At 39.7% G+C, this 22,796-nt stretch overlaps 1 protein-coding gene across 2 annotated transcripts in view; it reads right to left on the bottom strand.

Annotated features, from left to right (window-relative positions):
- The window catches only part of LOC104604519 (lactoylglutathione lyase family protein / glyoxalase I family protein), a 29,285-nt gene extending 6,489 nt beyond the window's left edge, over window positions 1–22,796 (bottom strand). Inside the window, exons 1-7 of one of the 2 annotated variants that reach the window (XM_010268897.2) lie at window positions 22,658–22,796; window positions 22,289–22,408; window positions 22,103–22,164; window positions 20,419–20,479; window positions 20,256–20,335; window positions 20,056–20,126; window positions 5,565–5,654 (exon numbers count right to left, since the gene is read on the bottom strand). In XM_010268897.2, the coding sequence (XP_010267199.1) occupies window positions 5,565–5,654; window positions 20,056–20,126; window positions 20,256–20,335; window positions 20,419–20,479; window positions 22,103–22,164; window positions 22,289–22,381 (457 nt within the window). In that variant the 5' untranslated portion in view covers window positions 22,382–22,408; window positions 22,658–22,796. The other variant, XM_010268896.3, reaches the window with a different exon arrangement.

The following is a 22,796-nucleotide window of genomic DNA, read 5'->3' as shown; positions in this document are numbered from 1 at the left end:
GAATGATGAGGCCCGAGAAGCTGAACGAAACAGGTACAACCAAAGGTTTTAAGGGGAACAATGAACAACTCCTCATCTGGGTATAGAAGGGAAAAGGGGGTTCTCATATCAAGGACCCGGAAAGGAACTCGATTAATGAGATAAACTGCCGTGAGGATAGCATCACCCCAGAAGCGAATAGGTACATTGGAGGTAAACATAATGCTTCTAGCCACCTCCAAGATATGCCTATTCTTCCTTTCGGCAACGTCGTTTTGCTGTGGTGTATAAGGGCAAGTGCTCTAGTGAATAACTCCATGGCTAAGAAGGTGGGAGGTCAATGGCTGAGCAAAGTATTCATTTGCATTATCAGATCTAAGGACTTTGATTTTGGTCCCAAACTGAGTGAGAACCATCTGATGGAAGTTTTGGGTTAGAGCAGGAACCTCATCCCGAGAACGCATAAGATAGACCCAAGAAAAACGGGTATGGTCATCAACAAACAGTAGAAAATATCTGTACCCACCCATAGAAGAGATATGATATGGCCCCCAAACATCAGTATGCACAATATCAAAAGAGGAATTACTCCTTTTATTACTTAAAGAATAAGAGGTTCTACAATGTTTGGCAAACTCACAACTCTCACACCTCAACTTTGATAAGTCAACAGACTCAAATAAAGCAGGAAACAGACTCTTCAAAGACTTAAAAGACAAATGACCTAATTGGTTATGCCAAAGCATAACCGAACTCACAGACTGGGAAACAAAAGACTTCTTATCCACTGACTCCTCCCGACGAGAACTCTCTCCAAGCAGATAGATCCCGTTCGTCTCACGGCCAGTCCCAATCACCTTCCTCGTCTCCAAATCCTAAAAAACACATCGGTCAGGGAAAAAGGTTACTGAACAGTTCATGTGTTTGGTAATACTACTAACTGAAAGCCGGTTAGTATCAAGCTTAGGAACATGCAAGACAGAAGATAAAGAGATAGTATCCGATAGCTTGATGTCCCCCTTGCCCGAAATGGGAACAAGAGAGCCATCAGCAATGGATACTCTATCTCGGCCAGAGGACAAGTGATAAGAAGTGAACAAAGATGGCAAGCTAGTCATATGGTCAGATGCACCTGAATCTATTACCCAGCAGTGATTAGTATTACCTGGAGCTGAAGCATGGTAAGCTGAGGCTCGAGTACCTGAATGTGCAAATGCAGATGTGGCAGGAGCTGATGGTGACTGAGATGGCTGAGCTGAACTCCCAACTTCCTTTTCCAACTGTATGAGGGCAGCCCGAACAGCAGCTAAAGTCTCTAGGGATGTGCCTGATGAGGATGTTGAATCAGTGTTCACTGCCATATGAGCATTACCCTTCTAATTTCTTAGTTTTGCTGGGACCAAGTGAGGATGTAGCTTCCAACAAGTATCTTTTGTGTGTTTGGGTTTCTTGCAATGTTCACATACCAGATCCCGTTTATTTTCCTTCTTCCGGTCCCTTTCTGAGTCACCCCCTGGCTTAGGTTTAATAGCTGTCAAGGCTGGGAAAGAGGGTTGAGGCTGCATCATGACTTTCCTCCTGGTCTCTTCACTATGCACCAAGGAGTATGCTTGAAAAAGGGTCACACTATCTCTTGTCAATATCTATTGTCGCACAATGTCATATTCTGAATTCAAACCAGCCAGAAACTCAAATACCCTATTCGTCTCGACTTGCTTTCTGTGAGTCTGTGCATCTTTGGAACTCTCCCACTCAAGGGTCTCTAGATGGTCAATCTCATGCCACAAGGATTTCAAGGTAGAGAAGTAGACAGAAATTGGCTTCTCTCCTTGTTTAAGGCTGTTCACCTCACACTTCAGTTCATAGGCTCTGGCAACATTAAGGGGTTGGGAATAGGTTTCTTTCACAACATCCCACATCTCTTTGGTTGTCTTTGCCCACAAGTAATTTCGGCTGATATGTGGCTACATAGAATTACACAACCATGCCATAACCAAATAGTTCTCTTGAACTCACTTGGTGTATGTTGGGTCCTCCTTGGAAGGTTCTTTCACATCTCCCAAGAGGTAACCCAGTTTTCCCCTTCCTCCAATAGCCATCATGGCTGATTGAGCCCACTCCAAATAATTTGACCCATCAAATCTCATAGTTGTAATCTGAAACCCGGTTTCAGATACACTACCATAACTGTGGTTTCCAAAACTACTTTCTCCCTGACCCTTAAACTCCATCTTTGATCAAGATTCAGTGGCTACAAACTATTAGAGCCACTATACCAGAAAACAGAGTCAAACAAGCAAGTCTGGAATCTGATCCGAAACCAACCCAAATCTGATCTGAAATCAATCGCCTATCACAGTATATGCAAGAAATCAACTCAAATCTGATCTGAAATCAATCGGCATGCACAGTACCAGGCAGCCTATCAATCTGAGATGCTATTTTCTGAAATCACTACTGTGGGGCCCACTGCTGCGAGAGCAAAATTAGGGTTTCAACTGTAGGTCTGAAGTGCTCAGTTACACTCTCCAAGCAGTCCGCACAAGTGGGACTTGTCGTAGGGCAATATGAAACCCTAAAATCTAATCACCTTTAAAGAGGGGGGTTCGGCCCAACAGTCAAACCCTAGAAACAAACTTAAACACAGTTCGGCAAGCCAAACCCTAGAAACAAACTTGAACACAGCTCGGCCCCTCTTTCTAGATAGGTCCAACCTATCTCGACTGATTGCAGTCTCTGAAACTCAGTAAAAAAAAACTTATGTACTTCGGTTTACTGTCGTCTAGGGTTACCTGAACCCTAACCTTCGCTGCCTCTTCCTGGTTACCAACTCTCTGCAAGCCGCGGCAAGTCTTCAACTGCTGCTAACCTCTTCTGGTAATCTCCAAGATTCAGCCACCGAAAAATTCTTCAAAGCTTCCAGCCCTAGCTAGTCCTCATGTGGTCGGCTGGACTAGACACACATGAGAAGCCCTAGATAGGCTCTGATACCAAGTAGAAGATCAAGACTGTAATCAGTCTTGAATCCTAATAGGTTTTAGGTTTGCAAAACAGAAGAAAAGTGAGAGAAAGGAGAGAGAATAGAAGAGAAACAAGAGAACACAAGTTGTTGAAAGGAGGGACAGATTCTAAACTGATCTGCCGCCGCCACTCTCTTAATATTTATAGGTTATGTTTAGTACATAATGGAAAGGACACATCTGCCCTTAGTACTTACATAATAAATAAAGTAAATAAAAGCTTAAATAAATAACAACTGAATTAACAAACTGACACTACTATAACTGAAACAAATAACTACACTGCTGTCCTACGAACACAGTGGGGACCACTGCAGTGGGGCCCACATCAGTGTTCTCTACAGGTGCCATTCAAGATTTGTGCACCATTGCTGCAGGATTAAGTTTCTTACATCATCTCTCCTTTCTACATTAGGGTCAAGGGTTGTACGCTTTCTCTTATCCAAAAAGTTGTACTTTGTTTTCTTTCTACATAATTTTGAGTTTAAGAGATGATTGACAAATTCAGAACCTGAAAGTTTTACTGATTCACTTGATCTTCTTGGCAGCATATTCCTTGACCGTAATGATAATCACGGTAGATAGAACTTGGTCCATCAAATATATTGATTCTTTCTACTGTGTTCTTTCTTCAAAGCCTTAACATCTACTATTCCTCAAGTTTTGTTTCCAATTAAAGATATTTGACTGAGTTCAACTCCATTGAAAATGCAGGCTTTTTGCTAGGAAGCTTTTCATTTGAAAACTAATGCCTATGAGGTCATCCAAAGCAGGAGACCACTTTTGCATTGTTACCCGTTGCTGTCATCTCTAGAAGAATAATTATGAAACCACCTTTCACTTTCTAATCTCCTGAAAGTTTGTTTCTAGTATTTGGAAGTATTTTCTCAGTCTATTTGGTGCAAGGAGGGAGCAGCCAGCAGGGGTGAAACACAATTTTCTCCCCAAACACTTAGAGGGCAAAGAACATGTGGATAAGTAAAAGAGCTGCTACTCTATGAACCATTTGGGAGGAGAGGGATACTTGAATTTTTCAATAACAAAAAGAGAATGCACAGGAGCTTTAATAGATCGTATCCTTTAAGATTAGCTTATTAGATAAAAACAAGAAAAGAATTTGTTCCTTCTTCTATAGACGACATCACCAGAGAATGCACAGGAGCTTTCTCTCATCCTTCAAGAAGAGGACAACCCAAATGGACTATCTATCACTGAAGAGATGAAATAAATTTTTCTGGCTGCTACCTTGGCAATCCAGGAAATTCAGGAACTAGGAGTGCTAAAAAGGATCAACATAGAGAAGTCATCATCGTGTATTCAGACCCAGCAAGTTTAGGTAACTCAATTAGGTCAAAATTCTTTTCAGTACTTGAAGCCCTTAAGATCCGTTCATTATTAAACGTGTCAAGGCTGGAAGTGGAGAGTGACTTAAAGGTTGTGATCTGATGGATGAATGGAGTGGGAGGGATACCTTGGTGTTTCATGCATGCTGTCACAGGAAAGGTTTATGGCTAGAAACATGAATATCTTGTTTAGGTGGACAAAAAGACCAGCAAAGGTTCTGGCTGATACCCTAGAAAAAGGAAAGTGACAAGCAGATATTCCTGATTGTACTAATTGTTTTGGAGGAAGAAAAGGGACTTCTGTGGGGGGATGGGGAGTTTACAGATTTTCCTCCTTGATTCTCTACTGTATACTGCTATTACTATTGCTATTAATACTTTTTTTATGATATGTTAAAGATAAAAAAGAAGGTTCTTTCAACATGTTTATCTTTTTCTTGATGGAAGTCTTATACCATATCCTTACCAAACATTTAAATACATACAACAAGGACATGAAGAAGGCATTTGGACAGAATTTACACTAAAACTAAAGTGTATGACATGGATACCGCATACATTTTAATATGTCCAAGTGGCATACATCCTAACTTGGTCAACTGATTTCATATAATATCAAAAGCACCTTACTTCATCACATGCTTGGCTATATGGCTTTAAAGTAGTTAGTGGACATTGTTCTAATACTATGAAAAGAAGAAACAAATTTATATATTTTTGGTATTAAGTGAAGAAACCAATTTATGTTACATCACACAAATAGGGAAAGATATATGATATAGTATCTAACTAGTAAAATATGGTATGGAATAAGATGCATAACAAGAAAATTATAATGCCATTATACGTACCATATAATATGGAAAGAAACAAATTGAAGGACTCTTCAAAACATTTTATATCATAATATCGGTATTAGATTTGTAGGGATAACCAATACTTAAAAATCCTTAGAAGAGACATACACAAAAAGGCATCTGGAGTATGGACACACTGATGCATAATTGCATATACAATTATTATATGATTGTATTTCTTATATTAACATATTATTTTTGTGAGCATTCTTGAATCGATATTTTTTGTTCGCCAAGCCAGGCTCTTGGACACACATGGACTTTTAACTCCCATATCCATATTTGAGTAACACTGATAAGAAGTTAATTTCAGATCATGATGTACAATCATTCTTAATTTTCTTCCATTCTTAAAAAGGAATTACCATCATCAGGTTTTTTCACAAACTCAACTCCTAGACGTTCAAATCTCTCACATGCCTTGTATGTATCATCAACAGTAATGCCTATATGACCTGAAACAAAAAAATGACATTTTATCAAACTCCATTAAAACGAATACTATTAAGTTAGTTACTTATGAGGTACAATAATTTAAGAACAGAAGATTAAGAACAATAGCCTACAAATAGAACGTTCACAATTCAAATATACAAGTTGAAAATCAGAAGTGTGAAGTGTCATTCAACTAGTAACCACCTTGGAATTATAACTTAGAAGTCAACAAAAAGATATCGGCAACCATCTAATAAATCACATTCAATACAGGTTCTATGTTCCTTCACTTATGATAAAATTCCAAAGAGAGTTATAAACTTCCAATTATGATGACTTTCTGAGAAATACAGGTTCTATGTTCCTTCACTTTTGACAAATAAAAGACAAATAAACCATGCATAAACAATTTTCATGCCTTGGGCCATCAAGTCATAGAGGATATTGTCATTTTAATAGACGAAGACAAAACAAATGTTTTTTGATAATTAAAGATATCTATACTACTATTAAATGTATGAACGAGCTTGTGAAGCTTTCTTTTCTACTAAAATACCCCTACTATTGAATTTGGCCCTCTCTAATTGTGAGGACAAAAAATGTGATTTTGATTTTAATTACTACTTTACACCTCATTCAATTCCTCTCATTAACTCTTATATTTAAGGTATTAACTCCCATTCTCTCTCATTAAATCCTATGTTTAAGATATCTTTTCTCACCAATAGATTCTACTAACTAGATCCATATCAAATATAAAACCCATATTTTTTAAAACCAACCCAAAAACAAAACCATTCTTTTGTCCAAGTGACAGGTAAGCAATTCAACCATATGGGTCAAATGGGTCGGCCCATGATTTCAAAGTTAAATAATAAAATTTTTAAAATAGAAATAAATACAAACAATTATAAAAAATAAAAAACTGAAGAAAATTTTGTGCACAACACTAATATCTTATGTTAATCATATTAAAGAAAAATAGGTGTGATAAACAAGAATTGTTTTTATTGATGATACAAACGAAATGCAAAATCTAAACCAACCCAAAAATGAAATTGTTTTCCTGTTTGTTGGCAGGTCAACAGTTCGACCTTTAGGGTCAAATGTGTCAACCCTTGATGTCGTATTTAAATGATAAAATATACATATATATAACACAATAAAATTATGAAAAAACACATTTTGTAGAAAAGATTTGAGTACACCTCTAATATTATATATTCATCATATTAAACAAAAATAGTTTTGATAAATAAGCATTATTTTTATCAACATAGAAAATAGTTTTTCAAGGCGCCAGGGCGAGGCTTGGTGACAAGGAGACGCCTTGTTGCCAAAGTCACCTAGGCAATGGATTTTTTTAAATAAAAGCCATATATCCTAGGGTAATTCCCTAGGTTCCATAGCAACTAGCAATCGTATTCCTTAATAACTAGCAGAAAGGCCTGTGCTAAATAAAGAGAAAATTAAACAAAAAACATGGACACCACCTTCTTCATGTAAGTGAAAGTTCAATACTCAGCACAAGACAACAAAGAAACAAAGACTATTAACCCAAATAAACATTTTTAACTAATATTATCTTATTTATTATCTATCAAATAAACACACACACGCGCGCGCGCGGGTTCGAATTAGTTTTGGATAGACGAGAACCAAAATAAACCCAACCATTAATAGAGACAAAATCATAGAACTGGAACTGTTATAATTGGTTCAGTCAGTTTGGATCCATTAGGTAAACCTAGACCTGTTCATGGGCCAGGTCGGGCTTTGTATATGTAACAGAATACACTCAGGCCCAAGCCCCAGCCCAAGCCCGACCCTCATATAAAGCCCGAAGCTTGGAACCGAGCCCAAGCTCGACTAGAAAGCTTTTTCTTTTTTTATTCAATAAAAAGTGTTATTTATATTAAAAACCTTCGAAACTCAAAAATAATAAACATCTCACTATTACTTGAAAAAAAAAGAGAACAAAGAAAAAATATTATATATATTTATTAAATAAAATATATTTTTATAAGCTCAAGCTTGGGCCGGGCTTTTTTGAGAAAGCCCGAACCTGGCCCGAAAAAAAGTCAGGCCCGGTGCTTTAGGACTGAGCCCGAGCCCATGGGCCTAAAATTATGACCAAGCTCAACTTAATAACAGGCCGGGCTGGGCCAACCTGTTGGGCTACCTGGCCGATGAACAGGTCTAGGTAGACCCAACCCATTGATAACCCTAATCTAGTTACCTTTTTGCTAGTAATTGTAGTTTGTTAGTAAATTATTCCTTCCTAACTAAATAAATAATTTAAAAATAAAATAAAAAAGCGGAGAAGTACAGACAGGCCCAATGCAGATTTCTGATTTCCACTGTAGAGCTATAAACATTCAAAATGTCAAAAACCCACACTCTATACACCAATGTCAGCCTGTGAATTGGCATCAATTCCGAGCTAGCACCCACCCCAACTATACTTTGGGCCTAAAAATTCTGACCCTGGGCTGAACCGTCATTCTCCCAATCAAAAAGTAATAAATAAAAATAAATAATAAATTTTAATTTTATTAAATAAATAAATGTTTAGATAATATTTTATTAAATTGAATAAAAAAAATAAAGAAAAAGTTTATTGTACTATCGAAGGAATATTGTTTTCCTATGAAGGCCGACTTTGCTCTTCAACTTGGACGTTTGCATTAAAAAATGCTTAAATTATTGGGATTTTTACAAAAAATCAGATACATTTAGAAATATATTACAAAACAGTGGTAACAACAATTATTTTTGGGACCAAATTACCCTTTCTAAAATTTTGCACACCAACCCAAATTTCAATGGCACTATTTATCGCCCCCGTCCTTGGAACGCCACAACAAGGACTGTAGAGCAATCTCTCTCTCTCTCTCTCTCTCTCCCTCTCTCTCTCTCTCTCTCTCTCTCTCTCTCTCTCTCTCTCCATGGACTACCATTTTGAATTACTTTGTTGGAATCGCCGGATTAGGATCCAATGGTTGTATCTTCCTCGGCGTCAACCTTGAGTTCCCTGGCCTCCCCCTCCACCACTCCGTCCATGTCGAGCAATTCATGACCATCAACGCCACCGTCAACGGTGAGACCCAACTCCATTACATGGCCGAATCCTCCGCGCCCTGCGGTCATTGCCACCAACTCATGCAAGAGATGCGCAATGCCCCTAGTATTAAGATTTTGATCACATCCACCGATAACCCAAGTGACAACTGAGACTCAGAAGCTGCATTTCGGCCATTATCTGAATTCCTGCCCCAGCGTTTCAGTCCGGAGGAACTCCTCCACAAGGACTTGCTATTGCTTTGCTTTTAGAGCCTCATCATAATGGCTTGACTTTCAACGAAGACACCCACCACGGCACCGTCAACGATGATGGCCAACAAGTTAAAGTGGGCAGTACTTGAGTCCGGCTTCTATCTGGGCAAGAGTTCATGCACGCACAATTCGCGCAGGAACATGCCACGCATCCTTGAAGCATGTGTGTGCTTGAAACATGCGAGGTGGATCAAACGTTATTAGCTCCGCATTTCTTCCATTCTACTTCCCGCTCCTCTCTCTTGCCACATGCCCACACTGACCCAAACCCTTTTCAATCTCTCTCCCTCTCCAACCGGTGGAAACCAACAGTTACCACCGGCGACTGTTTTAGCTTCTTAAATTTGCAAAGCTTGGATTTTATTAAAGAAAAAAAAAAGACAGAGTAACACAGTAGCAAATAGAAAAGGTCTCTAGCTAAATTAAATCCTACTCAAACTCAAGAGAACAAATTCAATAACCAGAACAAAAATAAATCCAAATCAAATGTCCAATAAGAAACTACCAATTTTCAGAATTCGCAATACATGAATGTGATTCTTCCTCTCATTTATCTTATTTCCAAAAACAATTGCATAGAGACCATTAAAGAGATCCGCCAACAACTGGAAGCTAGCATAGAGACCCGACACCTTGCCCAACATCTCATTGCTTCTCTCCAAACCCTTGTTCCCAACCATGTAAGTTCCCTCGACCTCTCCCTCAAGGTTGTCTCCGCCTTCAATGGCCACCAGTATACTCCATCCCCACTCCCTAATCCTTTCATCCCCCCCCCCGCTAAGCCCCTCCCTAAAACCCTTATGGGCAACTGCCAACCTCGTCGTCGATCCATCGAGCCCAAACTCCCTACGGTCTTGAGGAATCATCAGAACCATAAGGTGTCGCTCTGATAGCGATAAGGGGATGTCAATCGATGGCAATGGGAGCCCGTTGTCCGTTGTTCGATGGCACTGCAATGGGCTCTCCAGAACTTGCTCCGCTATGGTGAAAAAATAAAGAGTTCTCCGATTGAGAGGAATCTCTCCTTCAGGCGGTGTTGGTGGCGTATGTGGCGATCGGCACAATGGAGGCGGGTACGAATGCGGGGGCGTTGGTGGAGAAGAAAGCCACTCCGAGGTGGAGGTTTCAAAGAGGGTAAAGAAGTCATTCCGAAGGAGGACACGTGTTGGACGAAAGGGGGTTACCGTACACCCCCCAAATGCTTTAAGTATATATAGATTATCCATAATTTTCATAAGAAAAGCATAAGCTTCATGATAAAGTATAGAAAATCAACCCTTTTTTTTGAAAAAGATAAGGTAAAATTTTATTCAAAAGCCAAAAGTGGCAGATTACAACCTTGGCCCCTAAGACAGAACCAAAAAACTCACTTTAACACCTACAATACATCATAACTCAAGAAATATCCTAGATCTCAGCTGAGAACAAAGGACAGAAGCCTGAATGTCCTTCGCCACCGCCACCCAGGAAACTATCTTTCCAAATGCAAAGGCAATCAAGCAATCTATGCTAGCGGCCTTATTTTAAAAGATCCTTTTGTTTCTTTCCGTCTAGACTGTGCAAAAGACGACTACAAGCATGACACTCCAAATGCACATCGCCAATTTTGAACCACCCTTCAACTCCCAACTCCATATCATGTCAAGAACTGAATTAGGCATGCACCATTGCAGCCCTACCCCCGATAAAAAGTGATTCCATATTGCAGCTGTAACCGAATCATGAATGAATAGGTGCCTGCCATCCTCCTCCATATCTCCACAAAGAACACACAGCTGGTCCTGAATCTGAACACCCCTTCTAACCAAGGAGTCTTCATAAGGCATCTGTCGAGAGACGCAACCCAAACCAAAGCATTCACTTTAGAAGAGATGTAAATCAGTCCTCTAAATCCGATGTAAACTTGGGAAAAATTAGAGAGAAAGGTGGAAGAAAAGAAGAGAATAGCAGTGCAAGAGAAGGAAGATGGAGAAAAGAGGAGGAAGAAGAAGAGTTTGAATATCTCTTCTCTCCCTTCTCTAATCCTTTTACTAAACTTCAATCTGAACATAATTACAAGTATACCCTTAAGTGGGCGGCCAGCTAGGCAGTAACATAAAGAGAACTAGCAAAAGAAATAGCAGGCTCATTAAGATGGGCCCATTAGCTTACAAATAAATAAAACATACTACAAGAAATGATACTAGGGCCCATTCAGCCCAGTCTCTTTACACTCCCCCTCAAGCTGAGCATAAATGTCAATCATGCCCAGCTTGCTTATATAGTGTGTCAGCTTCCCTCTCTGAACTCCCTTGGTCAAAATATCAGCCAACTGCTCTTCGGAGGTGATGAATGGCAAACAAACTTCTCCTAAGGAAACTCTTTCCCGTATAAAATGTCTATCAACCTCAATGTGCTTGGTTCTATCATGTTGAACAGGATTATGTGCAATATTGATAGCTGCTTGGTTGTCACAGTAAAGCATCATTGGCTTCTCATAGTCAACTCTCAATTCTTCTAAAAGGGATCGTACCCACAATAATTCTGACACACCATGTGCCATAGCCCTATATTCAGCTTCAGCAGAGGATCTGGCAACTACAAACTATTTCTTACTCCTCCATGAAACAATATTCCCTACCACCAAAGCACAATAACCTGAGGTGGATCTCCTATCATCAATACATCCTGCCCAATCAGCATCAGTGTATGCTTACAGCTTCATGTGTCCATATTTGGCAAATAGAATACTTTTCCCTAGAGTACCTTTCAAGTAACACAGAACTCTTTCTATAGCAACTAAATGAGTATCTCTAGGAGAATGCACAAATTGACTAATAACACTCACTGCATAGGAAATGTCCAGTCGAGTCATGCAAACATATAACAACTTCCCAAGCAATCTCTGAAACACACTTATCAAATAAAAGTTCACCATCTGTAGCAGAAAGCTTGTGATTGGGATCAATGGGAGTGGAGGCTGGTTTAACACCAAGTTTGCCAGTCTCAGCAAGGAGGGTCAAGGACGTATTTGCGTTGAGAAATGAAGGTACCGTCTTTAGATCTAGCAACTTCAATGCCCAAAAAATATTAGAGATCTCTTAAATCCTTGATATCAAATTCTGAGTTAAGAAATCTTTTGAGTTTACTGACCTCTTGGGTGTCATTACCTGTAACCACAATATCATCAACATAGACTATCAAAAAGGTCACCAGAGAGCCACTTCTTTTCAAGAACAAGGTATGTGTGTAACCAAATGAGACAAGAGCAGCCCTAAACCTCTCAAATTGAGACCGTAAAGAGATTTCTGCAGTTTACACCTTCCCCTGCATTTCATTTCTATACACCCCCAGAGGCAAAGACATATAGACCTCTTCATGTAAATCGTCATTCAAGAAGGCATTTTTAACATCAAACTGGTGGAGAGGCCAATCAAAAGTAGTAGCCAAAGATAACAAAACCCGAACTGAGGTCATCTTAGCCACAGGAGCAAATGTTTCAAGATAGTCAATAACATACATCTGAGTGTAGCCTTTAGCAACCAACCTGGCCTTAAACCTCTCAACAGAGCCATCAGAGTGATATTTAATGGCAAATACCCATTTACAACCCACTGGTTCCTTCCCTTCAGGCAAGTCAACAATATCCCAGGTATGGTTCTTATGCAAAGCATCCAGTTCAGCCATCATAGCATCCCTCCATTCAGGTTTAGATAAGGCTTCTGGTACAGACCTAGGTATCGCATGGGAAGAAACAAAAGCAAGAAAAGAGTAATAGGTAGGAGATAGAAGGCTATAAGATAGGTGTTTGGAGATACAATGGGTTGTACACTTCTGCTTGCCCTTGCGGAGAGCAATAGGAAGATCAAGGTCTGGGAAAGATGTAGATGGGTCAGAGGAAGGCTGACCTGTTACCTCAGTAATGATGGAAGGAGCAAGAGGCTCTTCTGTAAGAGTGGAAACAACTTTCCCCTGTCTGAGTCTGTGCCTTTGGTACCACCTTTGAAGAACAGGATGAGGAGGAATTACAAGAGGATGAGGTGGAGGAGGAGGAGGAACAGGAATATTGGAAGTAGGCCCAGTGGGAGAAGTGGACACCTCATGAGATGACTCAAAAGGAACAGGAAGAGGAATTGTTGGAGACATAGCAAAGGGTTCCTTAGATCTCTCCCCTTTGGGAGGAATACTAAAAGGAGTAAACTCAACAAATGTTACACCACGAGATACAAAACAAGTGCCATTAACTGAATCAAAACAGCAATATCCCTTCTGTGTGGGGGCATATCCCAAAAAAACACATTTACGAGCCTTAGGTTCAAATTTGTGCCTTTGATGGCTATGAACATGCACATAGCAAGTGCACCCAAAAACACGGAGAGGAAGAGAGAAGAGATCCTCATCCGGAAAGAAAAGGCTAAAGGGGGTTTTGAAGCCAAGAACCCGGGAAGGCATACGGTTAATAAAAAATATAGCAGTAAGGACAACATCTCACCAAAACTTTATAGGAACATGGGATGCAAAAAGGAGGGATCTAGCAACTTCAACCACATGTCGGTTCTTCCTTTCTGCCACTCCATTCTATTGTGGAGTGTAGGAACAAGAACTTTGATGAATAACCCCAAAAGTTTTAAGATAGGCTGAGAGGGTTTTCTCAAAATACTCCTTAGCATTATTAGAACGGAATATTTTGATCCGACTGTTACACTGGGTAAGAATGAGTTCATGAAATTTTGCACAATAGTTGGTACTTCATCCCTAGATTTCATGAGATAGATCCAAGTGTAACGAGAGTAATCATCAATAAAAAGGATAAAGTACCTGTAACCCCCCATAGTAGGCAAATGATATGGCCCCCACACATCAGAGTGAACAATATGGAAAGGAGAAATAGATCTTTTATTGCTTACAGAATAAGATTGTCTACAATGCTTTGCCAGTTCACACGACTCACAACGAAGACTTGATAAAGACACTCCCTTAAACATATATGGAAATAAATGACTCAAAGTAGAAAAAGACAAATGACCAAACCGAAAGTGACATAACATGACTTTGTCAACAGACTCTAACAAAACTGACTCCAAGGCAACTCCATGATGTGGTCCAAGAGCACAATCAGGTGTGTCCAGCAAGTATATTCCATCCACCTCATGGCCAGTCCCAATCATCCTCTGAGACTATAGGTCCTGAAAAACACAATGAGTGGGAAAGAAGGTTATGCTACAATTCATGGATTTAGTCAAGCTATTAACAGATAAAAGATTTGTATTAAGTTTAGGGACATGAAGGACAAAGGATAAATAAAGGGTGTCAGAGGTTTTTATATCTCCTTTGCCAAAAATGGGAGCAAGGGATATTTTCTCTTTACTAGAGAGAAGGTGGTATGAACAGAAAATGTTACACAAGCTAGTCATATGGTCTGATGCACCAGAATCAATGATCCAAGGGATTTTATGATTACTTGAAACTAAAGCATGGTTTGCAAAAGCACGAATACCTGAGTGAGCAAATGTTGATGATGATGATGTGTTGCCTGAAGAGTGAGATGTAGAAACAATAGCCTCCAAGTGACTTAACAGCCTACCATACTTTTCAAAATCTGCCTTCATTGCTGCCAACTATTCAATGGTGGACTTCTCTTCACTCTCCTTACTTCCTCCTTCCAATACTGTGGCAACATTAGCTGTCTTCGGCTTTCCTGTCTGACTGCCCTTCTTAAAATTGTTGTTATTCTTAAACCGGTCAAGAAGAAGATCAGGATGAAGCTTCCAGCAAGTGTTTTTTGTATGCCTTGGTTTCTTGCAATATTCACATACCTACTCCTTCTCACTTGGACCCTTCGGCTTTATTCCCGCATGTGCAAAGTGTTCTGTAGGTGGACTCTGTAACTGAACCTGCCGCCTACTCTCCTCACTGCTCACCATAGCATATGCCTGGGCAAGAGTAACATCATCTTTGGCCAGAACATTCTGCCTAATGATGTCAAACTCAGGGTTGAGTCCAGTAAGAAATTCAAACACCCTGCTTCTTTCCACCAACTTCCTAAACATTTTTGAATCATTCTTAGTCTCCCATGCAACCGTCTCCATAACATCAATTTCCTGCCATAAGGATTTCAGTATAGAATAGTAGATTGCCACACTCTTCTCCCCCTGTCTTAGGTTCTTCACATCACTTTTCAGCTTGTAGACTGTAGCCACATTCAACTTCTGTGAATAAGTTTCAATAACACTGCCCCAGATCTCCTTGGCAGAGGACATCCAGAGATAGTACTGACTTATATGAGGCTGCATAGGGTTGACTAACCATCCTATGACAGTATAGTTCGCCTGCATCCATTTCTTATATTCAGGGTCTGTCTCTTCAGGTTTCACTTTACTGCCTATGAGGTACCCTAATTTTCCTCTACTGCAGACATAAATCCTTATAGATTGTGCCCAAGCAAAATAATTTGTCCCATCTAGCTTGATCGTGGTCACACCAGTCAAAACGGAATCTATCGAGCCAAGCCCAAAAACCGGCACATGCTTGAACTCACTTCCGTATTGCTCCATTAATCAAATGAAAATCAAAAAACCAGAAATTCGGTCCTTATAAACTTACTTGAAGTCAAACCAGTACCCAGATGCTTGAAAACTAGGGTTTCACTACGTCCGGCTGTTGGGGAGAAAGAGAGAAGATGTAGCCGCTCCTACCAGAGCTTCCCAATCTCTTCCAAACCTGAACCGCCCTCTTTTAGAAGTCAAAAGACACCTCCCAAGCACAGAGTGCCACACCCAAAGCTTCACTTTTACTTGTAACTTCGAAAATCTCTAATTGGATAGGGTTTTGGGCAGAAACAATACAGCACCACTTCTTGGCAATATCCGACCAGATTTACACTCTCCAAACCCTCTACCAACTAGACCAAAGATCCTCTGAACTATAGAGAACCTATCTCTCCATACACTCTTAATCAAAGGATGTATGGGAAAAGAGAAAGAAGAAAAGAAGGAAGAAAGAAACCTGCTCTGATACCAAGATGTAAATCAATCCTCTAAATCTGATGTAAACTTGGGAAAAAGTAGAGAGAAAAAAGGAAGAAAAGAAGAGAATAGCAGTGCAAGAGAAGGAAGATGGAGAAAAGAGGAGGAAGAAGAAGAGTTTGAATTTCTTCCCTCCCTTCTCTAATCCTTTTACTAAACTTCAATCTGAACATAATTACAAGTATACCCTTAAGTGGGCAGCCAGCTAGGCAGTAACATAAAGAGAACTAGCAAAAGAAATAGCAGGCCCATTAGCTAACAAATAAAAAAAACATACTACAAGAAAAGATACTAGGGCCCATTCAGCCCAGTCTCTTTACAAGAAGGCACAGAAGGGTTCCAAATTTTCACCACTGGAATTTTAGGATGCACAGCTTCATTTAGAACCTCTGCAAAAGAGCTAACCGAGCAACTACCATCCACACTAAACTTCCAGATCCAAGAGTCCTCAGACGACAAGTCAATGGACTGCCTGTGAAGCAACCCCAAGAGATCTGCAACTTTCCCAATTTCCCAGTCCTGAAATGACCTTCTAAAAGAAGGGCTCCAAATAATAGTGCCCCCACTCACTTGAAATCGACTAGCCACCGATCCATTTTGATTTTCCGCAATCTGAAACAGCTGAGGGAATACTTCAGCCAGGGGTGTACTTTCACACCAAGTATCCCTCCAGAAACGCAACCTATTCCCATTCCCCACTTTTGAAGTTAGATTACTACTCATCCAAGGTAGAACTTCCATGACTTTTTTCCACAGTGAGCAACCTAAAGACTTCAATTGATTAGTGGTTACCCACTTCCCACTGTCAGTCTCATATTTTGCTGAAATTAATTTCCTCCACCATCTGTCTTTTTCTTTCTCAAATCTCCAAATCCATTTTCCCAAGAGAGCTTTATTAAACAACTTAAGCTTCCTGATCCCCAGCCCCCCTTTCTCCTTAGGGCAACATACCTGGTCCCAATTAACCAAATGACATTTCTTTTCCTCCTCCTAGCCCCTCCAAAGAAAATCTCTTTGGATTTTCTCAATTCTTTGGGAAACTTTGACTGGAATTGGGAAAAGAGATAGAAAGTAGGCCGAAAGATTAGAAAGCGAGCTTTTTAGTAATGTGCTTCTGCCCCCCAGCAACAGGTACTTGGATTAACAAGACATAAACTTCCTCTCCACTCTTTCAACCACCAGATCCCACACCACTGCAGAGGTGCATTTAGCTCCAAGAGGAAAGCCAAGATAGGAGATAGGCAAGTATCCAATCTGACCAGGTAAATTCTCCGTGAGCTCTTCGAGATTCTCCACTTTACCCACCGGAATCAATCTACTTTTGGTCCAATTTACTCTCAATCCCAAAACCACTTCAAACCAACTAAGCACCCCCAAGAGAATCTTCAGCTGATCAACATCTGCATCGATGAAACATAGAGTATCATCGGCAAACTGTAGCATCTAAACACTTTCCCCACCCGGAGAGACCTCAAAACCCTTCCATAGACCTTCAACCCCCACCTTCTGCACAAATAGAGTTAGAACTTCCATTATGCATATAAACAAAAGAGGGGAGAGGAGATCCCCTTGTCTTAATCCTCTTGAACTTTTAAAGAATCCCATGGAGTGCCCATTAAGCAAAACTGAGAATTTTGGAGAGGAAATACATACCTTAAATCCAATTTCTCCACTTTTGTCCGAACTTCATTTTCTCTAGCACCAAATCCAAACACTTCCAGTTTACATGATCATATGCCTTTTCCAAATCCAGCTTACAAATCAGCCCTGGTTTACCTTCTCTTATTCTTGAGTCAATCAACTCATTTGCCATCAACACACTATCCAACAGCTGCCTACCCAGTACAAACGCAAATTGATTCTCCTCAATAATCACACTAAGAGCCTTCTTCAATCTTTCTGCAAGGACTTTGGATAGAATTTTATAAAAACTGTTTAGGAGACTAATTGGCCTGAAATCTTTAATGTTTGTTGCACCTTCCACCTTAGGAATAAGGGAGATGAAAGTGCTGTTCAGACTTCTAACCAATGATCCATTTTGGTGATAGTCATGAACACCTTCAATAGATCCCCTTTCACCCCCTCCCAGCACCGTTTATAGAAAATATTTGTCAAGCCATCTGGCCCTTTCACCCCCTCCCCATATTTTTAATTACCTGCCATATCTCATTTTCTGTGAAGGGCGCTTCTAACTCCCTCTGCTGATCCACTGATAGACTTTTGAAAGTGAGCTCTTCTGGAAAGGGCCTTCTTGCTCAGTTTTCTTTAAACAACTCCGAGAAAAAACCCGTGACAATGTTCTTCATTTCTGTCCAGTTTTCACCCACTTGCTCTCCCCGTTCAAGTTTCTCAATTTGATTTGTTCTTTTCCTTGCTTTTACCATTTTGTGAAAAAAACTGGAGTTTTTATCTCCCACTTTAAGCCATTTAACTTTGGCTCTTTAATTCCTCCTTGTAGGCTAATGAATCTAGAGTCACTTTGGCTAGCAGTCTCTTCCTTCTATCTTCCTCTCTAAGGGGACCCACTTCTTCAGCTGAATCCAGTTCTTTAATTACCTCTAGGCACTTTCTTTTTTCCTTGATGATTCACTTTCCAAGATTTCAGCACCTCTTTGATCCCTTTAATCTTATTTGCCAAGATGTAAGAGCTGGTACCCTCCACCTTAAAATCCGCCCATTTTGATATAAGCAAAGGAACCAACTCCTTTTCTTCAAACCAAGCATTTTCCATCTTGAAAGATAGATTACTTCTCACCTGATTCTCCACCTTTCCACATAGTAACTGAATTGGAGAGTGATCCAATAAAGGTCTAGGAAGAGCAACTTGTTTAATTTGCTGGAATGCCTCTTCCCAACTCGAGGAGATTAAAAATCTGTCAAGTTTAACCAGAATCAGGGATTCTTGGTTATTTGTCCAGGTGTTTTGAGCCCCCATCAATGGCAGATCTAAAAGCCCGGCCTGATTAACAAAATCAGCAAATTTTCTTCTGTCCCTCGAGCTCCCATTACCATTGTTTTTTCCCTCAGAAAATCTCACTATATTGAAATCTCCTCCAGCCACCCAAGGCAGGTTTGAGCTATCTCTAGCTACTAACAGCTCCTCCCACAACTTCTCCTTCTCCCCACTATCCGTCGGACCATATACATTAGTGAACATACCTTGAATCCCCCCCCCACTTCCAACACAACTGAGACTGTAAATTCACCAACATGAGAAGAAATTAACTTGCATTTAGATCTGTCCCACAAGGTCAACAAACCTCCTGCACTGCCCCTAGCTGCCTTGCTAACCCACCGCACCTGACCTTGACCCCAAATGCTTCTTACCAAACCTGCATCCATTACTTCCAACTTTGTTTCTCTTTGAAGAATACCACCTCTGGTTTCCACTTATTCAGTAAATTACAAACCACCATTCTCCTACACCCAGAGCCTAAGCCCCGAACATTCCAAGACAAAATAGACAGATCCATTAAACACTCACGACCCTAAAACCCTCTCCCCTCGCTGCTCACTCCCCCTTTCCTGCTGAATCATTCAACCCCCACGCCAATCTCAACATCTCCCTGTTCTGCTTCAACATAGTCATGAGAAGAAAGGAAGAAAGAAAAGAAAATTTAGAAAATATAGGGGATGAACCCCTATTGTTGTTAAAGGAAAACGAAGAAAAGAAAAGGTGGAAGAAGAAGAAGAAGGCAAAAATGATAAACTCATTACACATCATAAATGATACACTCCCACCCATTACAAAAACTGGAAAAACACAGCCTCTAAGAGTCTTCAATGATTGGCACCAAAGAGATGAACTCTTTCAATGCCTCTGATTAGATCTGTCTACCCCTTTTCTTTCCTTCAAAAATTCTAGATTTCCTTTCTCTTAAATGGCCCAACAAATAATGAATGGGGAAAGGTTCCACAAAGGCATTCCCCTTTTTGCTAAAACCCCTACATGGGCAGGACTAAATCAAGTGCTTGGTCAGATAAATAAATATAAAGCACATAGTGAGCAGCTTATTTATAAATCCTAAAATACTGAAAGCTTCACCAATCCAGAGAGTATAGTGTAGGGTCAACTGCATACCAAAACCACGAGGTTCAGAATTCCCATTGTGGTAACCTTTGAAGTCAGGATCACTTTCTGTTCCCCAATTACTGTTTGAAATATTGATGTGTTAAAGGATACGAGTGAAAAACAAGAAACAAGAGAATGAACGATTGTCAAAGAAAAAAAAGGTCAAGAAGAAAGAAAAATAATGGTCATTGCAAGTATCTGATACTTACTGTGTAAGTTCAATTGTAGCCTTTTGGCCAAAGGTCCAAACTGTTCGATCAGTTGGATTTACTGGAGCTTCTGCTGGATTCTACACCAGAAAAATAAGTAAATAATAATAAATGATTGTCTGTAACGAGATGAAAAATACTACTGATAAAAAATAGATCTTACCTCATACCCCATAAAGTACAAGCTGAACTTCATTTCTGGAAAATCCAACCTCTTAAGCAACCTGCAGTATCAAAAAAATAAATAAATAAAGAGAAAGAAAGTACACATAAGGAGGAAGTAATTATCAGATTTCATTTTAATAAGTTAATGCCATAAAAAAAATGTTAACCCATACAGTAAAAGTAAGTTTAATTAAATCCAACCTTCTAAGAGTGAAATTCTAATGAAGAACCAAACAAGTAAATGGTTTTTCAAGCTTCAGTAATATTCTAGAACAAAAACAATAGGGGTTTTTCAAGCCACAGTGATATACAATATACAAATTCATTTGGGTCAGCTCTTCCAGCGTCATTAATGTTGTTGGGCAATATTATTTATGGCTGTATTAAATTTTGCTTTCCCTCACTTGAAGCTTGTTGGTTTAGTCTTGCCTCTGTTTAGTTGCTGGAGGGTTGGACTTTCTGTGTATCATTATCTTTATAAATTCTTTTTGTGTGGCATCATTATATAATAAAATAAATTCCCAGTTAAGTTAATATGAAAAGAATATACATTTCAACTTTGAAATTTCAATATTAAAAGATGGACACCTCAACAGGGGGTAAATAGGGACCATTAGTTGGAGTTCTCCAACTATGTACCAAAATATCAAAAGATGGATACCTCAACAGGCTCAGTTACCTATGCTTTCACATGCTGGAGTCAAATTTTATATAGTTGCCTATTGTAAAGGACATGATTGGAGTACTAGTTCTCACTGGAAAAAAAAAAGATTGGAGTACTAGTAGTGCATCCAATGTCATAGGTTCAATTATTCTCTTTGTTACAGGTCCTGGGCAACAAGATCCTCATTTCTACCTAAAACAGCTTTTTCTTCCCTCTCTCTGGACAACATCCACACAACTCTTATTTTTAAGGCCAACATGTTAATTCTCTAAATTCTAAAACTAGAAGAGCAAGTGAGCAATGCCACTCTTCACTTCAAATCACCAAGGTTGTATGGAAGAGTCCAGATCTGCTAGAAACTAGATGTGTAACAGGCTAGTACACCAAACCAGAAGTAAACATGTCAGTTGTCTGTATGTTCAGATCACTGACTTGGCTTAATTGTGCAATGTTACATATCTTATTCCTAGCATATTCGGGCTCCATATGGAATGGCAATGGCTCCCTTCTTTAAAAGCTCAGGCAATATCTTGAGTTGTTTATTAATAACCTTTTCTTATGAGCAGCATAGAAAAGATTTATCAATGAATACGGAAAAAAAAAAATGAGACTACAAGAACCAAGAAATAGCATGGGAAGCAACCCCACTAAATGAAATAAAGCTACAGACTTTCAGAAGCCTATGCCTCTTATTAGCAATGGAATCTCCTAAAGCATTCACCAAATCGTTGGACTCAAGAGAATGAGGTGTTCACATATCAGGTGATAAATTGGAACCAATAAGCTAATATCTAGGGGATATCGCCTTCTTTAGAAAGCCAAGTAACCAAAGCATGTAGGTATGCATAACTTCTCTAATCTCACTTGTTCAACTACACTACCACATGAACACTATGTATCTAGATATGAGTGCACAGCATGCAACGGAATAGCAACATAAGAAAAACTTCACAATCCAGAGCCAGATGCATTGAACAATCATTATCGGACACAAGAAATTTTCTGGAGAGCAACTTACGACATTCCCAGAACGCGAGAATAGAAATCGAGGCTAACTTTAGGGTCTTTAATTCGAAACATCTACAGAAAAATTGGATCGTCAGTTCCCAGTGCAGATATGGATCTTAGAACTCAGTCAAGAAAAAGAATTAGCCACCAAAAACCAGTTTTAGAATGGAAAGGAAGTCCATAGCTTTAGACATACAGTTTGTTGCATGAAGTATCCTTTAGTGGCTTCATCTGGACTTGTATGGAGACCTTGATTGTTTGAAGGAGATTCCTTCGGCTCTGACGCCATCGAAAACAATCGAAATCGATTCAAATCCTGCAGGACCCATTTTAAGAAAAATGGAGATAAGAAGAATGACGAATTAAACTAAAAATTCTTGACTATACTTGAGAAGAAAACAAATGAACCTTTCTTTTGCTAGTAAGAAAAACAGGGATTGAAAATGAGGGGACATGAGAGTGGAATCTAAAGAAAGAATGACGGGAGATTGAAAAGAAGATCGAAGAGCAAGCCATGGCCTATCGTTTGCCACAATTGTTGAGAGAGAGAGAGAGAGGTACTCGCCTGTGTCCCTTCGATTTTGAGATGATTCTTCGTAGCATGATAGCATCAATGGTTCCTCTCGTGGGATAAATTGGATAATCGGAAGGGGAGCATTTTGGGCCCGGGATTCCGTGGACATAGGTGAGGGTGATCATTCCGA

This window comes from Nelumbo nucifera, chromosome 6 (assembly GCF_055504915.1).
Source record: "Nelumbo nucifera cultivar China Antique chromosome 6, China Antique-T2T, whole genome shotgun sequence".
Taxonomy (NCBI): domain Eukaryota; kingdom Viridiplantae; phylum Streptophyta; class Magnoliopsida; order Proteales; family Nelumbonaceae; genus Nelumbo; species Nelumbo nucifera.
This window is presented reverse-complemented; position numbering and strand designations above follow the sequence as displayed.